Source organism: Mus caroli, chromosome 17 (assembly GCF_900094665.2).
Source record: "Mus caroli chromosome 17, CAROLI_EIJ_v1.1, whole genome shotgun sequence".
NCBI lineage: Eukaryota > Metazoa > Chordata > Mammalia > Rodentia > Muridae > Mus > Mus caroli.
Genome location: NC_034586.1, coordinates 32,335,415 through 32,347,335, shown reverse-complemented (window position 1 = coordinate 32,347,335; position 11,921 = coordinate 32,335,415). Strand labels below are relative to the sequence as shown.

At 43.6% G+C, this 11,921-nt stretch overlaps 1 protein-coding gene across 1 annotated transcript; it reads right to left on the bottom strand.

Moving 5' to 3' along the window:
• Positions 1-501: 501 nt before the first annotated feature.
• Positions 502-1,869, bottom strand: C17H6orf15 (chromosome 17 C6orf15 homolog). The gene is made up of 4 exons (XM_021185691.1): positions 1,803-1,869; positions 832-1,589; positions 618-768; positions 502-578 (listed from the first exon to the last, which is right to left on the bottom strand). Exons 1-4 carry the CDS (start codon positions 1,867-1,869, stop codon positions 502-504), a joined length of 1,053 nt encoding a protein of 350 aa, XP_021041350.1.
• Positions 1,870-11,921: the final 10,052 nt, after the last annotated feature.

Here is an 11,921-nt window from a genome sequence, read left to right as displayed (position 1 = left end):
AAAGCATAGGTCACACGACCTCCCCTAGCCCTGGGTTCTGTGAATGCAAAGGCATTTGTCCCTCCTGGCCTGGTGCCTGCTTGGTACACCTCCTTGCTCCCTCACTCCTGCCACAGATAGACTCTCAAAATTTCCGACCATCCTTCCTCTCCAGGCTCATGTGGAACCAACTCTGCCACCTGGACAGTGGCGAAAGCATGGAGTCAGCCCACCCTCAAATTCCTGGGCTTTGATCTTTCTTCCCCAAAAGATGGGGACAACAAGATGGCATGTACAGGGGACCCTAGAGAGGCATAGGGATGGTTAGAAAAAGAGGAGGGCCCAGGTGCACTACCGGTACAACCAGAAACTGACGCGGAGAGAAATCGATTTCAAGAACTGCTTGTATTTATTGGCGACCAGCTCTGGTCGACAGAGGAGGCTTTAAAAATGGAAAGAGAAGGAGAAACCACGTGACTGGGCCCAACTGAGCCCTAACCCCGCTGCAAACCAGTTGTGAGATTAGGGGGTGCTCCCAGAAGAGCCAGGACGTTTGACTCCTGGGGGAAGCCGATTCTGACCTTTAGTTCCCCAGCTACCTGCTGGATACCGATTCTGACCTTTAGTTCCCCAGCTACCTGCTGGATACCGACAATTGGGCCTCCGGCTGCCTGCTGGATACTGGCAATTGGCCCCCCAGGTCCCTACTGGGGGGTACTGACCATAACCGCCCCAGGTCCCTACTGGGGGGTACTGACCATAACCGCCCCATGTCCCTACTTGGGGGTACTGACCATAACCGCCCCATGTCCCTACTTGGGGGTACTGACCATAACCGCCCCAGGTCCCTACTGGGGGGTACTGACCATAACCGCCCCAGGTCCCTACTGGGGGGTACTGACCATTACCCCCCAAGATCCTTAATGGGTACCAACCATTTCTCCCCCAGATCCTTACCGGGTAAGGACCACTACCCCCCAACCTAGAACCTAAACCATTGCTACCCCATATTCCAGAAGGATATGGCATGGGTCTTGTTCCCCACCCAGTTCCAGCCCCTCCACTTCCCCAGGATGTTCCAGGTCTTAGGATCCTCCCAGATGAGCCAGGCAGAAGCTTGTGGATGAGAAACCAGAATGGGCTCCGGGCAAAGGCTTCTGCCTCAGTTTCCAGTGAACTGGAACCAGGCTGCAGTCCAGCCTCGGAGTCCTGAGGGTAGGAAGCCTCTGGTGAAGGCTGCCTGAGCCGTGCAGAGGAAGCCTCAGGCAGACGATCGCCTCTTGAAAGGTATGGCAGGGCTTCGGGCAGCACTTGCTCTAACTGGTCCTCAGCAACAGCAGCCATCCCTTGCTGAGGGTCCTCTGAGGGCCAGGACTCCATGGGGGGCGGCCCCCAGAAGGGAGGCCCGTTGGGCACCTCAGAGCCGCCCTCAGGTAGAGCACCATCTTGTGGAGACTCGCTGAGCCTGGGAAGAACTCCTGGTAACTCATTATTCACAGGGTCTGGCTTGGGCTGAGGCTGTCCAGGGCTAAGGAGGCTGGTGAAGGAAGGTTGTCCCGAATGTGGGGAGACTTTCTCCTCTGGTGCCCCAGTGCTCCGTGCAAAAAGACCTGAAGGAAACGGAAGAGAAAGCAGCCAGTGGGTCAGATTTGGTACCCGCTACTCTTTTGACTCGCTGGCCCCTTCGCTGAATGCCCGATTCTATACTGGCACTCCCCACTTCCCTCGGGAACCTAAATGCACACCCTTCCAAAACTGTGCACACTCCTACCTTCACCTTCTCCCTTCATTCCTGTTCCCAAGGACCCCAGTACCCTGCATACCTGGCAGGCACAGACAGATCAGGAGCAAGCCCAGGGGAGCCCGGCTCCCACCTGCGTGGCTCTGCATCTTGCTCAGCTCCTGCTTCTGCCTGGGCCCCAAGAGAGCAGCCTTTATCCTGTTGGTCGGGTGGAGGACAGCAGAAACAATCTGGGAACAGTGGTTATAGAGACAATGAATCTGCCCAGTCCACCCTCATTCTTGATTCGGTCTGTGGCAACAGGTGTCACTTGAAAGTTCCCGAGGAATTGGGTGTTCCTCACCTGGCTACTTCCTGGTACTCCCTGCCCCTTCCTCACCCAGGTGCTCTGGTCCACAGGCCACCCCGAGTTGTCAGCACTGCCCTGTCCTGTCTCTACAGCAAGCCTTAGGATGTCTTCAGTTTGTCTCTCACCAACCCCACTTCTTCTGGATGTTGATCACTCAGTTCAGCACCCCTCATTTATACATCCTCACATATTCCCCTGGATGCCAACAGGCTGGAGGTCCTGGGGTGCAAAAGCTCCCCCATCTAAGGAGCTGCTTCTAGGTGAAGCCCTTAGTCTGAAGTTGGGGGGCTAGAGAGATGGCTCAGGAGTTAAGAACACTGACTGCTCCTCCTAAGGTCCTGAGTTCAAATCCCAGCAACCACATGGTGGCTCACAACCATCCGTAACAAGATCTGACGCCCTCTTCTGGTGTGGCTGAAGTCAGCTACAGTGTACTTACATATAATAAATAAATAAACCTTAAAAAAGAAAAAAGAAGCAGGTTTACTTCCCAGCCGGCGCCATGACGCATTAACTTCCCTAAGCTCCTGTAACCAAGCACCACCAACATGCGTGCGTTTTATTGTTTTCTTTTACTTTTGTTTCGTTTCCTTTGTTTGTTTCCTGTACTGTCTGGTTTTCTTTTAGGGAATGGAGATGGAGTGGTTAAGACTGACACTCATTATGAGACTGGCCTCAAACTTACAATCCTCCTGCCTCAAGCTCCCAAGGTTAGGATAACAGGCATGTGCAGTCATACCTCCCCTGCCATCAAGTTTGTAAAAAGATTTGTAAACATTTTTAGATTTTACTTATTTTGTTATTTTGTGCGTGTGATTGTTTCGCGCCTGCATGCATGCACCACATACGTATCTGGTGTCCTCACAGGTCAGAAGGGGGCTCCGGAACTCCTGGGGCTGAAGTTACAGACATTTGTGAACTACCTTGTGAGAACTGAGGATTGAGTCTAGATCCTCTGGAAGAACAGTCAACTCTCCAGCCTTTTTAACAATTTTATTTAAAGATTTATTTATTTATTTATTTCATGTATGTGAGTGCACTGTCACTGCCTTCAGACACACCAGAAGAGGGTATCAGATCCCTGACCAAGCCTGCTCAGTCAGTCAACAGGTTCTCCAGCACAGGAGTGAGGATTAAAAAGAAAAAAGACAGTTAGACAACATTGTAGTGTGACCCCAGTCCATTCTAAAACTGAAGGCAAATTTAATTTTCCCAATCCGCTTTTTATGCCATTTTAATTACATGCAAGTATTAAGGCCGAGCAGTACAATAAGGAACTAACAACAACAATAATCAAGGAACAAGCAAGACAATAAACACACAGCCCCATGATCACTCTGTGATAGCTGTTTCTAAGGATGATCAAGATATCTGAGCCTACTTCTTTGTTCTACCCTAAAACCCTCTTACTCCCTTGTCCTTGGCCAATGTCAGGTCCCTGCCTGAACCTATTTCTCGGTCATGCTCTAAGGTCAAATTCCTGCCTGGACTTACTTCTTTGTCATGGCCAATGCCAGATTGCTGCCAAATGGCACCCCAAAAGACTCTCCACATCCCCCCTTTTAATTATAAACAAGGCTGAGCCTGTCTTAGGTTGTTCTTTTTTTTTTAATTTTTAATATTTTTATTACATATTTTCCTCAGTTACATTTCCAATGCTATCCCAAAAGTCCCCCATAGCGCCCCCCACTTCCCTATCCACCCATTCCCATTCTTTTGGCCCTGGCATTCCCCTATATTGGGGCATATAAAGTTTGCAAGTCCAATGGGCCTCTCTTTCCANTGATGGCNNACTAGNCCATCTTTCGATACATATGCAGCTAGAGACAAGAGCTCCNGGGTNCTGGTTAGTNCATCATGTTGTTCCAACNATAGGGTTGCAGNTCCCTTTAGCTCCTTGGGTACTTTCTCTAGCTTCTCCATTGGGGGCCCTGTGATACATCCAATAGCTGACTGTGAGCATCCACTCCTGTGTTTGCTAGGCCCCGGCATCAGGTTATTCTGACAAGAATGCCTCCCTTAGCCGGGTATGGTGGCATACAACTTTAATCCCAGCATTTGGGAGGCAGAGGCAGGCGGATTTCTGCATTCGAGGCCAGCCTGGTCTACAGAGTGAGTTCCAGGACAGCCAAGGTACACAGAGAAACCCTGTCTCGAAAACAAACAAACAAACAAAAACAAAAACGAAACAAGAATGCCTTCCTTACCTGTCTTCAAGACGTGCACAGCTTGTTTGTATTATATGAACAAACATGGCCTTTTATTGTTTGTTATAAACAAACATGGCCTTTCAGCGCACGCCTCTGTCTTAGGTTGGCAAGGCCCTTGTGCAGAATCTAACCCGTCCTTGGCTTGCCAGCCTGTTAAATTAATAACTCTGTTTGGGGCTTCATTCTTAGTTTCAAGCCATGTACTTTGGCCGCCAACATGTTGATGTTGTTAAAGGCAAGCTTTAACATGAAGGGCAGGAATAGAAGTATTCCCAGGACAAGAATGGTTAGCATGATCAAGCCATATATGCCATTCTTGAAGCTTGACCAAGATGGAAATACTGGCTTCAGGCCATGAATAATTCTACCAGCAATATCAGCAGTATCAAGGCTTAGCGGAACAGCATTCTTTAAATTCATAATCTCGGTGTGCAAAGGTAAAACATTCAGAGAAGTGTTGGAATTATATGCCAAACACTCTGTAAGTGTCTTTGAACTTTTTCCTAATTATAGGGAGTATCATTGTAAACTTTAGAGATGACACAAATCCATTGGTATTTAGTATAACACTCGAGATGGCTTCCTACTCTTAAACTCTGAACTTCCTCTCCAATAATTTGAATAGAATTATAAAGAGCGTCAATGCTCAGAACACTAGTAACATTATTTTTGCTAAATGATTAACAAAAGTAGCTGACTTAACTTCTTCTGTCAAAGCAATTGCAGAGGCAGTGGTGCTAGCTATCATGTCATTAAAGCTGCTACACCAGCAATAATCAAACCCGCTACCCTCTTGCTTCTACTTAAAGCCTGACACTTCTTCCAGTATCTGCAAGCTTTTCTAGAATACCAAGGTCCTGTAATATTCACACTAACACAATTAGAAAGTGTAAAATCAATAAAACTTACATTAAATACTGTGGGGAAAAAACAAAGTAATTTCAACGTGACCAATTAATAAAACATTAGGAACCTTCATACATGCACTAATATTTGTTTGAAATCCAGATTCTGTCCCAATTATATCTATTGCTAACATAACATCATAGAGAACTGCAGCTAACTTTCAAACATGTCTCTAAAAATGTCCAGAACCAGGCTTCCAAATGAAGTCTGTTATTGCCAATATTGGATTGATTCATAGAGCAGTCCATGGTTGAGTCAGAATAGCTGGTCACATTCAAGGAGAGAGAAGAGTCATCATAACTCCTCTTTTTGGTTAAGCTTTTGAAGGCAGTTTCCACAGTGTCCATGTTCTCTGTCCCACAAGGTCTGAAAGCTTGAAGCAAGGCAGCTTGTCCAATCTGGGAAATAGGCAAGCACAGGTGGGTCAGGAATGTATGTCCCATACAGCTTTCCTGTCACCATTGTCAGGACACTCAGCAAGCTCACAGGTCAGCATCATTCTTTGTCCCAGCATTAGCATGTCTCACCAATCACTCTGGCAGCGAGCATGCTCCTTCACCATCCTGAGGGGGAAAAAAACACAAACATGTCCTCTTCCCCATATTAAATATCTGGTCAGGACCATGCTATGTGCCTATATATCAATCCTTCCATTTCATCTAAGCATAAATATGCCTGGTTGTAGGGTGGCATAGATCTCAGAGAGTTCCTTGGCATCCAAATTAAAAAAAATTTTAAATAAAAAGAACATTATTTAAATAATTTTGTGGTGTACAGAGATAACTCTCCCTTTTTTATTTTATGAAGACAGTTCCACAATACCTCTTTTTTTTTTTTTTTTTTTTTTTTTTGGTGGTTTTTCGAGACAGGGTTTCTCTGTGTAGCTCTGGCTGTCCTGGAACTCACTTTGTAGACCAGGCTGGCCTCGAACTCAGAAATCCGCCTGCCTCTGCCTCCCGAGTGCTGGGATTAAAGGCGTGCGCCACCACGCCCGGCCCACAATACCTCTTTCTCAATACTTTGTGCTTGAGGATTATAAGGGATTTCAGGAATATGGGTAATGTTAAATTGTTTACAGAAAGTCTCAAATGCTTGACTATAATAGCCATTTCCATTGTCTGTTTTAATCTGATTTGGAACACCAAGCACAGAGAAACAACATAGGCAATGACTAATTACTTTTAGTTGCTTCTCTTGTTAAAGCAATTGCAACTAGAAAGCCTGAAAAGGTGTCAAGTCACATGTACACACTTTGATTTTTCAAAATAAAAAATATGAGTTACATCCACTTGTCATAATTGATTAGGTATAACGTCCTCGAGGGCTCACACCGTTATGCGGTACAGGTAGAAACTTAGGACACTGAGAACAAGTCTTTACAAGTTGACAAAAGCACGGTCTCTAGAAATACCAAATTGCTGTCTCAAATTATTAATATTTTGATGACTTAAAGAATGAGATTGTTTGGCTAATTGTTCCTGTGTAAGGCCTATAATCTTCCTGGTATACAAGTCTACTGTAGCATTGCCAATGAAAGATCCTGACAGAATGTAAAAGGTCACAGGAGCCCTAAAATTGGCAGAATAGATTTCATTGTTAGCAGAACTAGCTTCACTGATTTAGAAAAATAGAGGTGCACAATGCTCTGGCCACTCCTAGAACCCGTGTGTTTGCCAATGTTTTGACCATCCCTTGAACCCATGTGTGTGCCCACTGATGAAGCCCATTGCCAGGTGTCTGTGATATTGGTTGCTGGGGAAGAGTCGGAAAATCTCCCCAGCAAACACAGCTGGGGCCAATCCGGAGTTGCTGCACCTGCACCAGACTCTTTGCTTGTACCCTTCCCATACCCATTTCTTGAGAAATCATTTTAGAATAGACATTGTTTAGATCTGGAAGTCCCCTATTCCCTTCTTCTCCTTCCCCCCTTAGGGCCTATAAAAACTGGGACCCCTTTCCCCTCGGGGTCGACTCCTCTACCCCTGTGTGGGATACAAGTCATCCCTAGAGCTCTGGCTTTCCCCAAATAAAGCCTTGTGTGGTTTGCATCAAGTTTGGTCTCTTGTGAGTTCTTGGAAGTCTGCTATTATCCTGAGACTTTAGTAAGGGTCTCCCTTCGGGGGTCTTTCACCTTCACTAAGGGGTCCTGGCAATCCAGTATGAGCTCTGAAATGACCTACAAAATAAGGAACTGTATGTTCTCTAAAATTTAGTTGTATTTACATAAATAACTATAAAATTTGAAAATTAGCAGTATTTAAAAAAAAAAAAAGAAACAATGTCAAGTAATTGTAAACCATGAGCTATATATTGGCTATCAGTTTACAAATCAAAAGCTTGATTTTTCAGCATTTCAAAAACAGTAGCTACAGCACATAGTTCAACTATTTGTGCTGAGGCAGGGGGAAACTCAAGAGAATGAATATATGATCCAGTCACATGTGCTGCCTTCCTATTAAGTGAGCCATCTGTAAATACAGTAAGCACATTTTCAATGGGCTGCATGTGTAAGTTTTCAGGGAATACAAAAGCATACATAGAAGCAAATTTAACCACTTGTCTTTTGGATAATGATTATCAATTTTGCCTAAAAATTTGCACATGCAATAGGCCAAATATCAGTATTTTGCAATTACCAATATAATTGTTGTTTGGCATAAGGAATATTTCATTAGGTTCTTTCTCAAAATATTTTTGTGATTCTATCCTTCAATTCTGTATTAACATAGGAACAGTTTCATAATAAGCTGTTAATACTTTCTTTGGAGACGAAGAAAGATGAATTCATATTGATGGTCCCTTTTGCCAAAGGACTGTGGTCCACACATGAGTTGTAGCAACACCACATGCAAACAGCCAACAATTGATCAATAGCCTATATAATGTATCAATTTATCATAGTCTCTATAATGTATCAATTGATCATAGTCTATATAATGTATCAATTGATCATAGCCTATATAATGTATCTGTCATTGACTAATAGCTTCCTCCACTTTCTGTGAAGCTGGCCAGCTATTGGTCCCTCATCAATTAATTGTCAGAGGAGAATTAGGACTTGCACCCCCTTGAGGGTATCAAACAGAGGTTTAAGTTCTCCTGTAGTAAGCTTAAGATGAGGTCTTAGCTGATTAATGTCTCTTAACAACCTTTGAAAATCACTTAGAGTAAGTAAATTATTTTTTCTTACTTGAATTTTCTGTGCTGCAATTTGTTTAGGCTGTAACTTATGTTCCAAATATTGAAAAATTGAATTTGCCTTTGAATCTTTTCTGGAGCAACAACTACTCCAAAATTTTAAAGCTCATTGTATAAGAGCAAAGCCTTGTAGTAAAATTCCATCAGAGGGATCAGCTAATAAAATACCATCTACACATGAATAATATCCATTGAAAGATTCCCAAGTCCTAACTTCTTATATTGAAGCAGCGACAAATTTTTTTTACATAAAGTATGGATGGCTATTAGTCATTCCTTGAGGCAAAACTTTCCAATGATATGCTTCACGGGCTCTTTAAAGCTACAAACTGACTAAAAGCAAACCCTTTACATCATCAGGATGCAAAGAAATAAAGAACAATCCTCCAAATCCAAAATAATTCTGTGTGGAGTAGGCAGGACAGATTGCAATGCCCCTACAAGTTTCATAGTTTTATTAACCTTTCTCAAATCCTGCAACAATCTCAATCTGCTGGATTTTTTTCTTAATTACAAATATGTGCTAGTCAGAATCCTGAGCCTGTGCTCAAACTGCAAACTGCAGCCAATGGGACACTGGCAGTTTAACCACTGGCAGTTTAACCATAATTTTTAAGTTTCTCTTGTAACACAGGAGGACAGCCACAATTTTGGCAAGCAAAACCTAATTTTAACAGTGTAAACAATCCGTTTCTTTAAAATCAACACCAAAAGCCTTACTTTCACGTTACAAGGTTTTTAAGTGTCTCCCTACTTTTGAACTGCAGTTAGGGAGCCTGGGTCATTCTGAGACAGCAGCCCAGAGCACGCAAGAACTTTGGAAAGCAAAGCTCAACCTGCAACAACCCACCCAGTCTCTCCAAAATCACCAGGTGAAGCACCTCCATGTGACAACGTTTGGCTGCCCGTTCCTGCACACGAACGCAAGACGGTGCAGCCTCCAATACCTCCAAGAGACAGACACTGCCCTAAATCCTATCTTTTATAAGTCTGGTTTGTAGGATAAGAATTACATAGAATATTACCCAATTTGGTGTATCTTTAGAGACCTGTTTCCATGGGTTGGCTCATGCCACATATTGTAGTTCTGAATTACTCTAATCCGGTTACTAGTTTTAAGCCGACTTTCTGTTACCAACGTTACAAATTTCTAATCATACTCAATAATTTATAAGCTAATAATCTATAACCAAGACATGAGGAACATATATGTATACTTTTAAAACCAGTCAGAAACAAAAATGAAATGGCTGCATACAATTTACTTATCTAAACCAGACAAAATTCTTAATTTCTCTAGCTGTAATTTCAAGAGAGGAGCACCTTGTCACCTGCTGAACCTAATAGTCACAGTCACAGAGATTTATGTAGAAAAAACAGCCATCAGCTCCCTTACCATAGAAGCCAAAAAGTTGCTGGCCCCTTTAAGAATGGCCTTTACAGAGCTTCTTCTCCAGCTGTGCTAGACTCCTGACTACAGGTACGGGGCTCCAAAGGCCAATTGAGACTGTTTTTTTATTTAATTTTTTTTCTTTTTCTCTTCTTTTTAAGTTTTAGCCATTTTTCCTTTTGAACATGAGACACAGAACAATCAATCAAACCACAAAATGAAAACACAGACTTAACATAAAACAGCCAGTTTTGGCGGACATGGATGGATTGGCACACCAAGGACAGACAATACACAGAGAGGGAAGAGAATTAGCCATCCCGGAGAGACCTAAATATCCTCCTTAAGAGACCCAGAACCAAGCATTCTTCCAATAGGAGCCAGAGAGGGGGCAGGACGTCTCCCGACCTCCTCCTGTCCCTCAGAGAGTTCTGAAACAGCTTATGTTCATTTTCCTTCTCTTTCGCCAAATCGTCCCCAGATAGTCGAAGAGGACTACTTTTCTCAAACCCATTCTCTCATGTCTCAGGTGTAAACTATCTCTAGTCAGGATCCAAAGGCTAAAAGCACTTATAAGAATTACCTTCACAGCCGGGCGGTGGTGGCATACGCCTTTAATCCCAGCACTTGGGAGGTAGAGGCAGGTGGGTTTTCTAGTTCAAGGCCAGCCTGGTCTATACAGAGTAAACCCTGTCTCGAAAAACCAAAAAAAAAAAAAAAAAAAAAAATTACCCTCGATTCTCTAGATTTTAGCATAGCTCTAAACACATTAAAAACAACAACAACAACAACAACAAAAAAAAACCACACACACACATTTTACCTGTACCTACCTTGTCCTTCTACAAGGTTTATTCACCGCTGGCCCAAATCTTTTTTTTTTTTTTAATTAGGTATCCAAATCTTTACTTTCATTTGCACGTGCTTCCAACTCCCGTGGTGTCCTTCACTGTACCCCGCTTACTGGAGCTCCGATGTTGGGGCGCTACCTGACCAAGCCCACTCAGTGAGTCAATAGTTTCTCCTGTGCAGGAGTGAGGATTAAAAAGAAAAAAGACAGACATTGTAGCATGACCTCAGTCCATTCTGAGACTGAAGGCAAATTTAATTTTCCCAATCTGCTTTTTATGCCATTTTAATTACATGCAAGTATTATGGGCGAACAGTACAATAAGGAACTAACAACAACAATAATCAAGGAACAAGCAAGACAATAAACACACAGCCCCATGATCACTCCGTGATAGCTGTTTCTAAGGACGATCAAGATATCTGAGCCTACTTCTTTGTTATACCCTAAAACCAGATTCTTCCTTGTCCTTGGCCAATGTCAGGTCCCACCTCAACTTACTTCTTTGTCAAGTTCTAATGTCAGATTCCTGCCTGGACTTACTTCCTTGTCATGGTCAATGTTAGATTCCTGCCAAAAGGCACCCCAAAAGGCTCTCCACAGATCCCCATTACAGATGGTTGTGAGCCACCATGTGGTTGCTGGGATTTGAACTCAGGACCTCTGGAAGAGTAGTCAGTGCTCTTAACTGCTGAGCCATCTCTCCAGCCCCTTTATCTTATTCTTAATAATTACGTGTGTGTGTGTGTGTGTGTGTGTGTGTGTGTGTGTGTGTGTGTGTGCTTGTTGGGGGAACAGGGGGATGTGCATGTGAGTGTAGTGCCCAAGGAGGCCAGAAGAGGGCGTCAGACTCCTAGAGCTAGAAATATAGGTGGTTGTGAGGAGCCTGACATTGGTTCTGAGAACTGAACTCTGGTTCTCTCAAGGGCAGCCAATGTTCTTAACCATGGAGCCAGCTCTCCCACCAGTCACCATTCTTTACAACAAAAGTCTAAAATGGGTCTTTCTGGGTTAAAACAGAGGGGTCTGAGAACTGAGTCCTGTTATGGCAGCTCTAGAGAGACTGTACTTATGGCTTTTTCCAGTTTCCAAGACCACGTGTGTTTCTTGTTGTAGTAAATATTTAATCTCAATCAGGCGTTTCTACCCCACGTTTGATCATTCAGTTCCCAGATAAAAGACACAAACCTCTATATTTATAAGTCTTTAAAGCATTAGAGATGGGCAGATATCTATACTCTGAGCTATTAGTATTCAAGGTTCAGGATAAGAGCTAGAAACCATGAGCTCATGGCCAG